The sequence below is a fragment of the Schistocerca piceifrons genome, chromosome 9 (genome assembly GCF_021461385.2).
Source record: "Schistocerca piceifrons isolate TAMUIC-IGC-003096 chromosome 9, iqSchPice1.1, whole genome shotgun sequence".
NCBI classification, from domain to species: Eukaryota; Metazoa; Arthropoda; class Insecta; order Orthoptera; family Acrididae; genus Schistocerca; species Schistocerca piceifrons.
This window is the reverse complement of record NC_060146.1, coordinates 136,866,985-136,884,552: the sequence shown is the minus strand read 5'-3', so window position 1 is coordinate 136,884,552 and position 17,568 is coordinate 136,866,985. Positions and strand designations below refer to the sequence as shown.

The 17,568-nt window shown below is 43.4% G+C and overlaps 1 protein-coding gene across 1 annotated transcript; it reads right to left on the bottom strand.

Annotated features, from left to right (window-relative positions):
* Positions 1 to 13,834: 13,834 nt before the first annotated feature.
* LOC124717165 (cuticle protein 6.4-like) lies at positions 13,835 to 17,297 on the bottom strand. The gene is made up of 2 exons (XM_047243935.1): positions 17,164 to 17,297; positions 13,835 to 14,198 (listed from the first exon to the last, which is right to left on the bottom strand). The coding sequence occupies exons 1-2, from the start codon at positions 17,176 to 17,178 to the stop codon at positions 13,971 to 13,973; spliced, it is 243 nt and encodes an 80-aa protein (XP_047099891.1). The 5' UTR covers positions 17,179 to 17,297; the 3' UTR covers positions 13,835 to 13,970.
* Between the last annotated feature and the right edge of the window lie 271 nt (positions 17,298 to 17,568).

Sequence of the window (17,568 nt, the reverse complement as noted above, 5' to 3'; positions counted from 1 at the left end):
TCTGTCGGGAAGAACAGCAGTGCTGTGAATTTGGGACAGTAGACTGCGAAATTGTTTGCAAAGCATGCTACTATCCCTGCTTGTGACGTAAGGCCATAAAAAAAATGTAGTGGACTTGAACTTGTCAAGAATAATTACTCGGTGGGACCACTGGGAGAGGGTACAGCAAAAACGTTTTCAATCTGGTAGATGCTGTGGTGTGAAACAATTCGCGTCCACGACATGCAACAGGTTCCCTTAGAATCTGACAAAGGACTGTATTTCCATTTCTGTTTTCATACTAGGTAACTGCAAATGTTTTGTAGAAGACTCACTGTGATCGCTGTATGACGATTGAAACACCAGATACTGTACCACGCAGGCTACTTTCAGGAAGTGAAAACAAATAAGACTCTACCCAGAATCGAACCATTGAGCTGCATTCTAACCCATAACACTACTCGCTGCACCGCCTGCATAGCGCTAGTACGATGTCGTGGCAGAGGTAGTTACTGTACGCGTCATTACAGTGTTGAAAATCTGCCAATCTTTAACGTGCATTTACTGCCCGAAATATGTGCAGGACGAAATTTTGTCACAGATATTTTTGTATTGTCAGTATGTGAGCAATCGCGTTGCTAAGCATAAAATGGCTCTGACCACTATGGGACTTAACTGCTGAGGCCATCAGTCCCCTAGAAGTTAGAACTACTTAAACCTAACTAATCTAAGGACATCACACACATCCATGCCCGAGGTAGGATTCGAACCTGCGACCGTAGCGGTCACGCGGCTCCAGACTGAAGCGCCTAGAACCGCTCGGCCACACCGGCCGACTGCTAAGTATATATGCATGCGTGTGTGTATATTGCGTTTCATTAATTGTGTCTGCGTGTTAACTTCTATAATAACTTTAGATGTTGTATTATTTAGATCAGCCTAGAGTGTTTTCGTAATCTTCAAGGTGAAAGAGTGATTTCATTGATCACCGTGAAGTGCATAGTCATTTCTAAAGTGAAAGGTTGATTCCATAAAACAGTTTTCTCCTGAAATGGTTAGTGAAGAATTTTACATCCTTATTGGAATTTTGGGTTTCAATATTACAGTTACCTTGTTTACTAAACTACATGTCCACTTTGGACAGAAGCCCATAGTAGTCCCTTGCTACAACTCATAGCAACAGCTTTGGGAGAACTAATACAAGCCGACCGCTGTGGCCGAGCAGTTCTAGGCGCTTCAGTCCGAAACCGCGCTGCTGCTACGGTCGCAGGTTCGAATACTGCCTCGTGCATGGATGTGTGTGATGTCCTTAGCTTAGCTAAGTTTAAGTAGTTCTAAGTCGAGGGGACTGATGACCTCAGATGTTAACTCCCTTAGTGCTTAGAGCCATTTGCACAACTAATACAAACATTTTGGGCTGCTTCGGAGATGAATAAATAATTTTGAGTCCTGCTGCCTACTCAAACCGTTAGTAACACAATCACAGTCAAAATTTAGTAAAATAACAGAACGTGACTAGTAGAGTAGTAAGGAGGTGTTACAATATCCAATCCTGTTACGTTGTCTTGCCATTTTCAGCAACCCACTTTCCCTATTGTCCCTATTGTCTCCATACCGTATCCTAATGTAACAGACTTCCCCTCCCAGACAATCAAATACACCGCCGCACTTGTCCCTCCAGCCAACCGTAACATTCCCTCCCTATCCTATCCAACATCAAGGCACTCCACCTCAGTCTCAATTGTTCCTGCCCCTTTCCTCTCCCAGTCGACGGACTGACCCACACCCCAGCCCTTCTCGTGTATCTGTGTACCACCTCCACCCCCTCCCATCTACTACCATCATCCCCTCTGCACTACATAAGCAAAAGTACACGGACTGCCATTAGTGGACATTAGTATGGGGTGTGTCCACCATGCGCCTTTGCGACGGTTTGAACTCTGATCGGCACGCTTTCAATGAGGTGTTTGGATGTCCGTAGAGAAATGGCAGCCCATGCTTCCTCACGAGCCGAAACGGGCGAATCCGTCACCGAGCTGTTCCATTGGATTTATGTGGGTACTGTGAGCAGGCCAGTCCATTTCAAGAATGTTATCCTCCACAAATCATTGGCTGATAGATTCTGATTCGCGACAGGATCATTGTTTGGTGTTACGAAGAATCGTTGTTGCCGAACTGGTCCCCTACTGTACGAAGTGCACAATGCTGTAAAATGTCTTCATATCCTTCCGCGTTTTCTTAAAAGCGATAAGAAACTCGCAGAGCCAAGGAAAACACCCCCATACCGTAACACCATTTCCTTCTACATGTGCGCTTCGGTCTGGAACTGCGCAACCGCTACGGACGCAAGTTCGAATCTTGCCTCGGGCATGGATGTGTGTGATGTCCTTAGCCTAGTTAGGTTTAAGTAGTTCTAAGTCTAGGGGACTGATGACCTCAGATGTTAAGTCCCATAGTGCTTAGAGCCATTTGAACATCTACATGTGCATCTACATGCATGCTCTGCAAATCATACTTAAGTGCCTGGCAGAGGGTTCATCGTACCACCTACACAATACTTCCCTATTACTGAACTCTCGAACAGTGCGCGCAAGAAACGAACATTTGTATCTTTCCCTGAGGGCTCTGATTTCCCTTATTTTATTATGATGATCGTTTCTTTCTATGTAGGCCGGCGTCAACAAGATATTTTCGCATTTGGAGGAGAAAGTTTATGGCTGAAATTTCTTGAGAAGATTCCGCCGCAACGAAAATCGCCTTTGTTTTAATGGTGTCCACCCGAAGTCCTGTATCATTTCAGTGACACTCTCTCCCCTATTTCGCCATTATACAAAACGTGCTGCTCTTCTTTGAACTTTCTGTATATACTCCGTTAATCCTATCTGGTAACGATTGAAGACAGCGCAGCAGTACTCCAAAAGAGGACGGACAAGCGTACTGTAGGCAGTATCTTTAGTAGATTTGTTGCATCTCCTAAAAGTGATATGCCAATAAAATGCAGGCTTTGGTTCGCCTTCTCCACAACATTCTCTACGTGCTTTTAGCAACTTCAGTTGATAGTAATCGTAATTCCTAGGTACTTAGTTGAATTTACTGGCTTTAGATTTGACTGATTTGATGTAGCCGAAGTTTAACGGATTCATTGTAGCACTCATATGGCTAACCTCACACTTTTCGTTATTATTATTATTCAGGGTCAATTGCCAATTTTCACACCCTACACATATCTTTTCTAAATCGTTTTACAATTTGTTTTGATATCCTAATGAATTTACCAGTCGATAAACGACAGCATCATCTGCAAACAACCTAAGAGGGCTGCTCATATTGTCTCCCAAATCGTTTATATAGATAATTAACAGCAGAGGGCCTACAACAGTACCTGGGGAAACTCCAGAAATCACTTCTGTTTTAATCGATGATTTTTTGTCAGTTACTACGAACTGTGACCTTTCTGACAGGAAATCGCGAATCCAGTGATATAACTGAGACGATATTCCATAACCATGCAATTTCACTACAAGCTGCTTGTGTGGTACCGTGTCAAAAGTCTTCTGGAAATCCAGAAATACGGAATCAATTTGAAATCCCTTGTCAATAGCACTCAACACTTCATGCAAGTAAAGAGCTAGTTGTGTTTTGCAAGAACGATGTTTCCTAAATCCGTGCTGACTCTGTGTCAATAGACCGTTCTCTTCGAGGTAGCCGGCCGCTGTGGCCGAGCGGTTCTAGGCGCTTCAGTCGGGAACCACCCTGCTGTTACGGTCGCAGGTTCGCATCCTGCCTCGGGCATAGATGTGTGTGATGTCCTTAGGTTAGTTAGGTTTAAGTAGTTCTACGTCTGGGGGGACTGATGACCTCAGATGCTAAGTCCCATAGTGCATAGAGCCATTTGAACCATCTTGGAGGTAATTCATAATGTTCGAACACAATATATGTTCCAAAATGCTATTGCATATCGACGTTAGCGATATGGGCCTGTAATTTAGTGGATTACTCCAACCACCTTTCTCGAATATTGGTGTGACTTGTACAACTTTCCAGTCTTTGGGAACGGATCTTTCGTCGAGCGAACGGTTTAAACCGTTCACTAGAGCAACGACAAAATATGAACGTTTACTAAGTTACAAGTAATAGCTTCTTACCTTACTCGTAAGCCACGTATCCTGAGTGCACTATTCCTCGTGTTGTATAACCTTCCTGCAGCAATTCTTTTTCCCATAACCTGGGTACAATCTCGCTTCTTCTTCTTAAGTTGCCAATCCTAAGATTGATTTGCAGCAGCTCTCCATTCAGTGCGATTGTCGGCCAGCCTCTTCAATTCCGTGAAACTTCCGCATCCTAGGTCCTGCATTATCTGGCTTATGTACTTTCTTCTAGGTCTGCCTCTTGCCCTTTTGCCCTCCACAAGGCCTTCCGTTATAGTGTGGAGAAGACTTTCATGTCTCAGAATGTGTCCCATCGATATATCTCTCCTCTTCTTGACCGTCTTCCAAAGAACTGGAACTTCCTCCGCTCTCTGCAGGACTTCTTCATTTGTCATCCTGGCCGTCCATGGAATTTTTAACATCCTTCGCAGACACCACATTTCGAATCCTTCAATCCTTCTTCTTTCGTCCTCTCCAAGTGTCCAGGTTTCGCTGCCGTAGAGAAGCACACTCCCAACAAAGGTCTTTATTAACCGCTTCCTTAACGACAGACTTATCATATTTGATGTGAGGAGTCCTTTCCTTTTATAGAATGCAATCTTTGCCTGATTTATTCTACTTATTACATCTTTCCTACTATGTCCATCTGATGTTATTCTGCTTTCCAAGTAGACAAAGTCTTGTATTTCTTTCAGCTTCTCTCCATTCAGCCTTATATTCGTAATTGCTTGATTATTTTGTTTGCTTGCAACTAATATTTTTGTTTTTGACTTATTAATTTTCATGTTGTACCGTGTAGCAAGAGTGTTTTCCATTTCCTCCAACACTACTTGTAATTCTTCCTCATTTTCCGCTAGGACAGCAATGTCATCCGCAAAACGCAGCATATCAACTATTTTTCCCTGGATCCTGATTCCATTAGCTTGTCCTAACTTTTCTCTGACCTCGTCCATTGCTTTCTGTATGTACATATTAAAGAGGACAGGGGAGAGTGCACATCCCTGTCTCACACCCTGTTTAATTTTTGCTTGTTGTTGATGTTCCCCACATCTCACTATTGCCACCTCTTCTTTGTATATGTTCCATATCGTTCTCCTGTCCTTGTACTTAGCTCCAGTGTCCCTCAATATCTGGAATAGTTTTTTCCATTCAACCTTATCAAAGGCTTTTTCGAGGTCAATAAATGCTATGTAGGTGTCCTTTCCTTTTTCCATTCTTTTTTCTATTATGAGCCTTAGGGCCATAATGGCTTCTCGCGTACCTCTCCCTCTTCTAAAGCCAAACTGGTCTTCTGTGAGCATGCATTCCACGTTCCCTTCAATTCTTCTGAGGAGGATGGTCGTCAAAATTTTTGATGCATGTGATGTTAGGCTGAGGGTTCTGTATTGTGCACACGATTTTGCTGGCATTTTCTTTGGTAATGGAACAATAATACACTTTTTGAAGTCCTCAGGCAGCTCTCCAGTATCATATATTTGGCAGATTAATTTATACAATTTATCTTTTATTTCTGTTCCAGCTGCTTTGATGATTTCTGCAGGCAATGAGTCAATTCCTGATGCTTTTCCGTGCTTAAGTGCCTGTAGTGCCTGATCAAATTCAGACCTTAGTATGCTGTCTCCTAGTTCATCTTTATCTACTTCGTCCTCACTTTCAATCATGTCATCTTGTACGTTGCCTCCATATAATTTCTCTAGGTATTCCTTCCACGTAAGTGCTATACCTTCATGATTATACACCATCTTATTATCCTCTCTTATTAGGGCATTACATCTAATCCTTTGTCCTCCTGAGAAGAAGCGTTTCACTGTTTTGTATGCTAATTCAAGGTTCCCTTTCTTCAGAAGGTCTTCAACTTCTTTGCATCTGTCTTCAAGGAATCTTTCTTTTACTTGCTTCAACTTCCTGTTGATTTTGTTCCTAAGCACTCGGTATGCCGTTTTCTCTTCTTCCGTTTCATTATTTTTGAGCTTCCTTCTTTCCTCAAACATATTCTTTCATCAGTTATCCACTCCTTCCTCTTTTCAGGTTTTTGTTTTCCAATTATCTCTTCAGCTGCTTTTATTAGGCCATCTCTCATATTTTCCCAATGTTGTTCTACATTCTCTATAGGATGCTGTTGAATTAGATCCTTAGCCCTTTCTTGGAACTCCTTCTGCGTCTCACGGTTTCCAAGCTTCCCTATATCCAGTTTTCCATTTCCTATTTTCTTCCTTATGCATTTGAACTTGAGTCGGCATTCCGCAACAACCGTGTTGTGATCACTCACAATATCTGGGCTTGCGTATGCTCTAGAGTCTTTTAGTTGATTTCTAAATCTATTTTTGACTAGAATGTAATCAATTTGGTATCGTTCTCTATCCCCTGGTGACTTCCAGGTGTATCTTCTACGGGGGTGATGTTGAAACCACGTGTTCGATATTATCAGTTGATTCCTGTTACAAAATTCTATAAGTCGGTCTCCTCTATCATTCCTTTTACCAAGGCCGTTGCGTCCAACAGCTGGCTGTACCTCTTTATCTCCTACTATTGCGTTCCAGTCTCCCATGATTATTGAATATGTTCCTCCTTTGATTCCTCTCAAGGCTCCATTTAACTCTTCATATACAGCTTCAACTTCCTCATCCTCCTGGTTTGTGGTAGGCATATAGACCTGTATCACAACCGTCTCTGTAGGTTTGGTATCCAGACTGACAAGTATTATCCTTCCTCCATATTGTATATATCCCTTCACTCTCTGCCCCAATTTTCGACTCATAACTACTCCAACCCCACCTGCTCCAGGTCTATCTTCTATCGTTCCTGTGTGAATTATCCTGTACTCATCACTCCAGAAATCTCCGCAGTTAGGCCATCTCATTTCAGACACTCCTAGTATATCCAACTTCATTTTCTTCATTTCTTGCTTAAGGTTTTCGAGCTTCCCCATCTGCAGTAAGGTGCGGACGTTCCACGTTCCAATTCTACTATAGCTCTTTTTATTTCCTTTCTTCCTATGAACTGTTGAAACGAGATCTCTGGTAGTCCCCTCCCGGAGAACCGAATGAGCGGCTATTACTCCGGATTGCATTTTTACTAGAGCTTGTTTCATATTCATATTATGGCTGCTGATACTTGAGAAATCTAATTAGATCTTTAATGAAGTGGTTTCTCCTTGCCTTCTTCATTCTATGCCGTTGGCCATCATGTGGCTCTTCCGCCTTTAGGGACAGTTTCCCATCCCAAGGACAAGAGAGTGCCCTGCCTCTACCTGCTCATCCGCCCTCCTAGGAGGCCGTTTCGCTTGGTAGAGGGTGTCTCCTTATTCCGGGAGATACTCGGTCGCCATATCCTCGTTACTGGTAACAGGGTGTACCGTGCAGCAATCCTTGGCTGCAACTCGTGAAGGTGAGGTTGGCATTTGTATGGAGAGGCTGTTTGAGACGCATCACATACCTTACACCCCACAATCTCGCTGTCACTCAGAAATATATAGATGGTATTAGGAGGTCAATTTTGCCCTCAAGTTGTGGAAATGTAGGTACTGGAAGAGGCGGAATTCGTCCCTGTCTCCTGGACGCCCGTCTCTTTTTAAGGACGATTTCACGGATTTCCACAAGCGATCGATGTTCTGTGTGTTGACAGATGGATCGTCCAACGGCACAAATTCAACAGAATGATTCAAAATTCATGTCGAAATCCTTTTCTTTAAAGGTGGTGTATAACTTAAGCCTTTTGTCATAACTTTCGTACCTGGCAATATAAAGTGCTTTATCAGAGACACTAAAGTTTACTTCCCCCTTGAGTAAAGCCGAATTATAAAGCACCTGCGGGACTCTCTTTCAAAGTCGCCAAATACCCAAATATGCTAACTTCAATTTACTTGTCGCTATATGCGATTCGTCTATTTCGATATCGTTGTTTTGTCCGATTGGTACACTCTCACTTGTGACTGTGGCGAAACAGACTTGTCGGCAGTGCTGGTTTATTTCAATGAAATTGTTGAGTGACTGATGCTTATTTGACGGCCTACACTTACCGATCCCAACCACCTAGGTCAGTGGCCATTTCCTCTACGCACTTTAACAAAGTCCTTGAAGTGTTTCACATACATCACTGCAGACTTCAAAAAGTATGTGACATGAAGCAGATACTGAAATGTAAACAGTAATTGACGTAATGTCTCCAGCTGCAAATAGAAGAGTGTGAATGCTAGCCTTTCTCAGGTTATGTTGGTCATCGGTAATTAATGCTTTCCTTTTGAATATCCTCCTCAGCTGTAATGAGAGGTCAGCGAAATGCGTCATCTGACATAAAGGGGTTGACGAAAATTGGAAACACCAGATACACGGTACGTTACCATGCCTAATACGATGTAGGAAAGCTGTTGGCGTTTAAAATAACCTACAATGTTTGAGGAATGGACAAACACAGCTCCTGGATGATTCCCAGGGGAATCTTACATCATTCTTCCTGCAAAATAGTTGCTGTTTCACGTAACGATGATAGATGTGGGTAGAATCGCGCACCCTTCTCTTTACAACAGACCACAAATGCTCAACAGTATTGAGATCTGGTGACTGGAGTAGCCGGGAGAGACGCGACAATTCATACTGGTGCTCACAAAACCATTCCTGAACGATACAAGCTGTGTGAACAGGGGTGTTGTCGTGTTGGAATACTGCGTCACCACTGCTCTGGCCACGACTGACATTGATCACGTATTGAGGTCACTGCACAGGTGCTGTTCGCGGACGAATAAACAGCGCAACCTACAGGCTGGTCTGGCACTGTGGAGCAAACATTATATCAGCCAAAATGGTCACTTTATCCTTGGCAGTAATGAAACCTCGCAGAGTAACCATGGAGCCCATGGAATACCACAATATGGCTGCCAAATCATCCGCAAACCCGCGCCATATTTCTCTCTTGGGACGCAACCTCGGCCAGAAGTTGGTAAAAATGTGCAACAATACTCACCTGACGAAATGGCATTCTTCCGTTGCTCCATAGTCCAGATTTTATGGTTTCATGACAGATATGTGCATCACAGAAGAGTTGTTCTGGAATCCCATCTCGACCTGCAGTTTCCTGCTTATGGCACACCCTTCATGTTGTATTGGTGGTGACAGTGTTGGCAAGTACAAAGTGCATTTGAGTTCTGCAGTGACTTTTGTAGTTCCTGTTCTCTTATTTTTTTGCCATAATCTGTGCAATGACCATTTCTCATGATCAGTCAAAAAACAGTTTCATCCACATTATGACTTAATAAATGATAGTGAGCTGGTGTAAGCTGCCGCCAGCACACCAGTCAGCAAAGATGTAGTAAGAAGATCGATAGTAGACGCTGGCCATGGTTGGGCGAGCGGTTCTAGGTGCTTCAGACCGGAACCGCGCTGCTGCTACAGTCGCAGGTTCGAATCCTGCCTTGGGCGTTGATGTGTGTGATGTCCTTATGCTAGGTCTTAGTACTCGTAGTTCTAAGTCTAGGGGACTGATGACCTCACATGTCCCATAGTGCTTAAAGCCATTTGAACCATTTGATAGCAGGCGCTGGATCAAACGCACATAGCACGAGAGTGGCCAAAGACAGACTCGCAAGCAATGCGCCCCCAACGCCCTCTCCACCGCAAGTATTTAGATCGCCGCCGCTGGCCAGACGGTGCATTCTTCTCAGTCTCAGGCACTAGCGTAGTCTCAGTCAGCCTCAGTCTCAGTTACTGGTGCAATATCTCAGTCACTATCCTAGCTGGCGTCTGTCATTCATCGCATAGGCTAGCGTACCACAACACATGGGTGCTGTAAAGTTAAGTAGCAGCTATCTGATTACGTAAATAAAGAACCCTGTTTATACCTGTGTGGAGTTGTGTTGCAGAAAGAGGATACCGGCCACCAAACAACGTCCTCTCACTTGATTCCTATGGTACAAGACGCTACAGAGTCGACGAGGACACAAAAGATAGTTTTCAGCTTTCCTTGTACACCGTATCAGGTGTAGACGTGGTGGCTCTTGAGACACCAAACACTTCGGCGCCCTCGGTTTTGGAAGCGCCCACGAGACAAGTAACAACAATTCGTTCATATTCGCTCCGACGTAATGTACTCACAACTACACAGAACACTGTACTGACGATGACGGACGCTTGCAACGTATTGAAGACATTTGAAAGGTGCCCTTCGTGTTCAAATACAATAGCGCCACTTACAGGATTGGGTAGCATCTACATTTATCTTCAAGTATGAGTTTCTCACGGTGTTTCCACAGCTTTATGAAACATGTCTACGTCGAAACTTTTGGAATACTGAAAATGAAAACAGGAGCTGCAGTTCAATATTAGGTACACTGTCTGCACTCGTTTCACAGTTAATATACACTACTGGCCATTAAAATTGCTAAAGATGACGTGCTACAGGTAGAAGATGCTGTGATATGCAAATGATTAGCTTTCCAGAGCATTCACACAAGGTTGGCGCCGGTGGCGACACCTACAACGTGCTGACATGAGGAAACTTTCCAGCTGATTTCTCATACACACACAGCAGTTGACCGGCGTTGCCTGGTGAAACGTTGTTGTGATGCCTCGTGTAAGGAGGAGAAATGCGTACCATCACGTTTCCGACTTTGATTGCGGTTCATCGTTTCACGACGTTGCTGCTCGCGTTGGCCGAGATCCAATGACTTTTAGCAGAATATGGAATCGGTGGGTTCAGGAGGGTAATACGGAACGCCGTGCTCGATCCAAACGGCCTCGTATCACTAGCAGTTGAGATGAGAGGCATCTTATCCGAATGGCTGTAACGAATCGTGAAGCCACGTCTTGATCTTGAGTCAACAGATGGGGACGTTTGCAAGACAACAACCATCTGTACGAACAGTTCGACGACGTTTGCAGCAGCATGGACTATCAGCTCGGAGACCGTGGCTGCGGTTACCCTTGACGCTGCACCAGAGACAGGAGCGCCTGCGATGGTGTACTCAACGACGAACCTGGGTGCACGAATGGCAAAACAATATTTCGCTTACTTCATCAAAGGCAGTGCAGTCGCTATGCAAGATAATCCTAAACTTTTGCATCGAGTTTCGAACTAGAGTATGCCATATCCTGAGTGCCGATTATTAGTGCTAAGACCAATAACACAATATCTTATGTCTTCTTCCGTCCCCTCGATTGAAAACGCTTGTGTACGAGGCAAGCAAATGGTAGTGTTACGGCAAAGAGTAATACAGGTTCCAAATTATAAAAACTTTAACCGAGCTCAACCTTGACGTAAGATAGGCTGGTTCGTGGCCCACGAGAAAGACAGGCCACGGCGCGTGCGTCACGAAGGTAGGCCTGATCTCAGTAGACAAAATGCGTTTCTAAACCTTTTAACTCACAGCTGGGCGTGTACGTACTAACGAGAATTGCATCTTTTCCTGGAATCTGCCAATGTAAAGTCTTACTGATTAACAGTACTACAGCAAAATTTAATTTCAGATCAGTACTCTATAGAAATTGTTTTACGGCTTGTTTGTAGCATTTAGTTTTTTCTGCTCAATAGTCCTCATTTCATACAAGAAGTGGTACCTTATGCATCATTTTGGCATGATTTTTATTTAATTGTACCCCAGTACAGCCGTAACGAATTATAGGTTCTAAATAAAGTAACAATAATATCCATTAATTAATAAACGTTAAATTCCTTTACATAAAACGAATACAATTTCCTTCTTAGCTTTGAATGCTAAGGCCAATAGCTTTGCACCAATGTGCTTCCTGATAAATAAATAAAGAACAAAAGTAACTATTATGCAATAAACTTTACAACAAATATTCTATTACCTAACGATTCAATAAGGTGTCATGCTGTCATCGTTCAATGTGTTTTGTGTGGAGGGAATGAAGATCTGATGCTTAACTGTAAATACTGATAATTTAAATTTACTATATCTTTTGAACAAATAAACTTACAGAGTTGATATTTACAACGTTTGTCATTTTAATGATGCGCTTCTGTGTGAAATGTCGATAGTTAGGATCGACCAAAGCTTTCAGATTTTAACATTCAGGTCTTCCTTACAAAACTTGTTAATTTCAGTTTAATAATAAATCCTAAACTATTATACATATGGTCAATATTCAAATTTTATTGAGATCACCATGAAAATTTATGGGGAATGGCAGATTAAAATTACTCTGGCTTGATTGCCTGCATTACTACAGAATTAAATAGTTTTCATACATGTTTCCCTTTATGGCCCAACTTAGGTCCGACATATTTATCACTGCTACGTCTCCTTGGCTTTCCCTGTGACGTAGCTTCTCGTCTGTGTCACTCGCACACTACAGCGCTTAGGCCTCATTCAGCATATTCGAGTCACAAATCCCTGTAGGCTTAAATGAGAGCGCAATGCTCGTTAACACACAACTTCTGTTCACTTCCGTTCGCTGCAGTGTCGACGTTTACGCTAAACTCGCTCTGTTGGTGCAAGTTTACTGTTATACAACTTACCGAATTCGTGAATTGGCTTCATTTTCTGAAGTAAGGTCAAAATTGTTCTCCAGCCAGTGATGAACATATGGGGTGGCAATCATTAAACTTCCGCTACTTGAGCCAGTGTAGACGGAAAAGTATTCATCGTATTGGTACCTAATTCCAAAGGAATAATTTTCAAATTTGCGCTGCAGGATTTGCGTAGTTAGCAGTGTCAGCGTCATGACTTGCCGCTAGGCGCCGGTACTGTCACGGCGACGTAGAGTTGAAACACAAACATCAGAAAGCGAAAATGGTTCTGGACAAGGCGAGAAGGGCTTTGCCCGTAAAGCTGTTTATTCGAAACAACAACAACAGTGCTGCTGCTCTTCACCAGTATCGACCCATCAAAGGAATACTCAGGGATCCTCTCTCTATATCGTGGTTGAAGAATACGATTCGGAATTTGGAACTGACTGGCCATTTGGAAATAGCACCTGGGAGAGGCCGACGGCCAGTGGCCACGGCTGAGAATACTGGACTCAATGTTCGATCTCTGAGCACTCCATGGTCCGCCGTAGTAAAAGTGCTGCAAACGATTGTGAAATGGTATCTGTGCAAACTTCAGATGCAGACGGTCGTAACATTGAGCAACGTTTGCAACCTGGAATATAAGCATGGTAACCAAGTAAACAGAAGAATGCTGAAGATTAGATGGGTAGATCACACAACTAATGAAGAGGTATGGAATAGAATTGGGGAGAAGAGGAGTTAGTGGCACAACTTGACAACAAGAAGGGACCGGTTGGTAGGACGTGTTCTGAGGCATCAAGGGATAACAAATTTATCATTGGAGGGCAGCATGGAGGGTAAAAATCGTAGAGGGAGACCAAGAGATGAATACACAAAGCAGATTCAGAAGGATGTAGGTTGCAGTAGGTACTGGGAGATGAAGAAGCTTGCACAGTATAGGGTAGCATGGAGAGCTGCATCAAACCTGTCTCAGGACTGAAGACCACAACAACAACCAAGTAAAAAATGTTACCCTCTCATGTGGAAATTGAAATGCCTTTCTTTCAATGGTTTATTCGTTGTTTCTCTTCTGCATGTCCTTACGAATGTTCCACAAACATTCATTGTCTTAGGATCACTTGATTCTCATGGGGGCCCTCTCAAATAGTGAAAGTTTAATTATAACCACTCTGCACAATCGATCCTTAATGTACTTCATGCCATATCGTATTTCCAATTTGCACACAGGGAAAAGCAACCACTTCTTGACTAGTGAATTTATTTAATGATAGTTAGTGATTACATTGGCGCTGACAGTAGTTTCAATCACATATTGACGTTTAGTATGAATCAGGAAACAGACAACTGAGAGATGATGAGCTGTCTCCAGTTTGTGCCTCAGTAGTATCCATGGTATCCGTAGCTGAGAGGAGCTGCAGCGTATCCCAGGCCACCGTAGCCGTAGTATCCAGCATATCCAGGGTATCCGTATCCACCGTAGAGTCCAGAAGAGTAGGCCAGAGGGGCGGAGTAGCCGAGGCCGGTGGCGTAGGCCAGGCCGCGCTTCTCCTTGGGGGCGGACTCCTCAGCGGCGAAGACGGCAGCAAACAGGCACAGGGCCAGGACCTGAAAAGTAGAGCGTGGTGTCACACAAGGGATTGCCAACTCAAGCAACACTGCAGTTGCCCATGACGACAAAAGCTATTCACTTTGAGCACGTGCATGTGGAGTGAGACCAACTGTTTAAGCTGTGTCAAGCTGTGTATACACACACACACACACACACACACACACATACATACATACACACACACACACACACACACACACACACACACATATATATATATATATATATATATATATATATATATAGGGGAAGGCGGGGCAAGACGGGGAGGTAGGGTAAGATGGGGAAGGGCTATAAGCTACAGTTAGAGTATTGCCATCTGTGGATAGCTATGTCAACATCATCAATACACAGGTCCCAGTGTGTTGACATTGCTGAATCCTAGTTTCGCGGCGGTTTCTGTGAGCTTTTCAAGGTATGTACAATTGTTATACTGATTTGCAATGGTTTACATCTTTCGAGGTCCTAAAACATGTGTTTCGTGAACATTTGTCCATACTGTATATATAGCACAGAGTAGTACGTCTTATTAACAGTAAACTGCTGTGTCAGTAGTCAATGTTCACTACATAGTGTTCATGTAGGCGTAATATAACCTGAGAGAATGGTAGGGGGCAAGACGGGCTGGGGCAAGATGGGGAGCATCCCTGCCTTGCCCCTACTATTTGTCCAACCATTACGTTCTTATCGTCTCACATGTTTACCTCGCTGCGGGTTTTGAATACGTACATTATACATTGAATACAATTGTGAATATAATGGTATTCGTTATTCCAACACTTTCCTAATTAATTACATAGTATGCCTTAGGCTATATGGTGAATAAAAATACACAAAACGTGCAAATCAGTATTCTTGCCGTGCTTTAACCACTGACTATTGGAAATATGGTATTTACTGTATAATATAGATTACCAGGAATGATCTGACTCAATAGTACGTTCCACGTGTTTTATTTCAGATGGTTCGCAAGTATCGGCGACAAACGTATAGGCAAGATTGGTCATTGTAGTCAATGGACGGCGCTGTAAATGCTGTTATGGAAGGTCATATGGGTTCTTTCAGGGCTGTTCGACAGTTCAACGTGCCACAGAAATATGTATTTGAGTGTCGGGGTGCCCACGACACTTGTGCAGGGACAGAAAGTGATGATGACGAGGCTGTCCACGCACGTGTACTACATGGAAGTGAGAGGCCTAAATAAAACGTAATACCTTATTCTACAATCCGCAGAACCATATTTCGAAACCTTATCGTCACATGATTTCGTTATTCCAGTCCTTATTTAAGCTTTAGAGATGAATTCATGCTAGTTCCCCATCTTACCCTGCATATGGGGCAAGATGGGGAATTGCTAGTTTATGTTTCAAATCGAGATATTTCTAACTAAGTGTAACAAGTTTGCAGGTTTCTTTGCATGCTATTGTAATTCAATGGTTAAATAAACAAATGATAATCAAACCTACTTAAATTCGTTTGTTTTTGTCCCTTCTGTAAGGGACCCGCCTTCCCCTATATATATATATATATATATCCCCAATATGTCCCACAGGATTTTATGTTGGGCCTATCATTATGATATACGAGGCGTATTCGGAAATTAAGGTCCGATTAGGTGTGAAATGGAAACCACAGTTCGATGGAACTTTGCACAGGTGTGCCTGTCGATCACTTCACGTCGCTCTTTTGAGTTCGGAGCGCAAAGTGATCACGTAGAAATGCCTAAAATAACAGTGTCTCTCGCCATGTATGTGAATCTTTAGAGAAATTTCGCCTGAAGTTATGCATCCCACATAACACCAATGTCATGTGTTTCTTCCTTCAACACAATTTTCAGCCGCACTCTGCAGCTTTTTAAATGGGAAGTGGTCGATTACCCAGAATACAGCTCTTAATTGGCTCCCATCGTTGTTCATCTCTGCTAACATGAACTGTTGGCTACGAAGAGTGGAAAATTTGCACAACGCCACGCAAATGTCTAAGTCGGAGCGGCGACTATTTAGAGAGGTAGCTGGAAGGTGTGGCTAACTGTTGCGAATAAAAAAATTTTAATTTCCCCTGTGGTTTCCATTTCGCAACCCATTGGACCCAACTTTCCTAACAGCCCTCGTAGAATGAAAGCCTGCCGGTGCTTTTGAAACCTAACCTGAATGTTCATATACAGTTATGAAGCTATAACGCTTCGGGGCCCACATTTATTACACTATCAAGGAACCATATGACATAAATTTCAACTTGATAGATAAACCCGTTCCTGAGAAAAACAGGTCTAAACAGGTGGAGGAACAGGCGACAGTCGCATAAGAAATGAGAAATTTTTTTCGTATGACATAATAACAATTTAACAATTTTCGGATTCTTTCCTTTACTTTCAGTGTGAAAAGCTGCTCCTAGCTACATTTGATGATTGTAGGTCAACGCAAAGCAGTGGGAGAGACATCACGTACATTATGCATGCAACCAAAAATCATGATTCGTTCCGAAGTCAGCGTAGAATGTGTTAAAAATTTCAAAAATAGCTGGGATGAGTTTTAAAATCATATGAATTATCGATATATCAACTTGCGCTTGATGCTGGGGGCCTTGTGAAACAAGGTTTTTTTGTTCAAAAGTATAAATCTGGCGCTCCCTCAAATTGCTGCCCGGGGCAGATACCCCCTTTCCCCGCCCCCTTCCACCCTCCTTCCCTGGGTCCTGGCCTATGTAAAGGAGACGCAAGGTCCTTACCGAATGTAAAGTAAGGTAAGCAAGAGACGTGAAAAGACAAATGCACCATCTAACAGGAGTTGCGTAGATGGTGTTATAAAACCTGCAGGAGGAGCATGGACAAATGTTGCTGGAAATTGTAATAAAGATGTGGTGGCGGCCGATATCCAGCAGAAGATATCGAATGACTGATGATGATGATGATGATGGTGTTGTTGTCCGCACTAGCTGACTAGGTACAGGTGAGGAGCTTACCACGATCTTCATCATGTTTCTTGGTTGCTTCAGACGACAGCTGCTATCTGATACTGGCCAACCTGCAGGTGGCTGCGTTTATATACTGCTCGGTTTCAGTAAACCGTGTTGCAACGGCTCAGCTGGTGGACGACTTGAAGTGGGTGGGGTTTGCAGGGTGCAGGTTTGACGCGTGTTAGCAGCTGACGTTGCGACCGGACGTTGCCCATATGTCGCGCTGCCACGCCATATGCGACGCGCCGGCGCGGAAGGCCTATCAGAAATCAGATCGCCAACCCACCGGCCTTCCGTTCGCTGCCAACAGGTGGTCTCTGCAGCAATCAAGGTGACGGAGTGGCCAGCATCGAGCGGTCGTAATTCAGCAAGCGATACAGCTAGTGTGAATACAGCAGTCAAATAGCAACA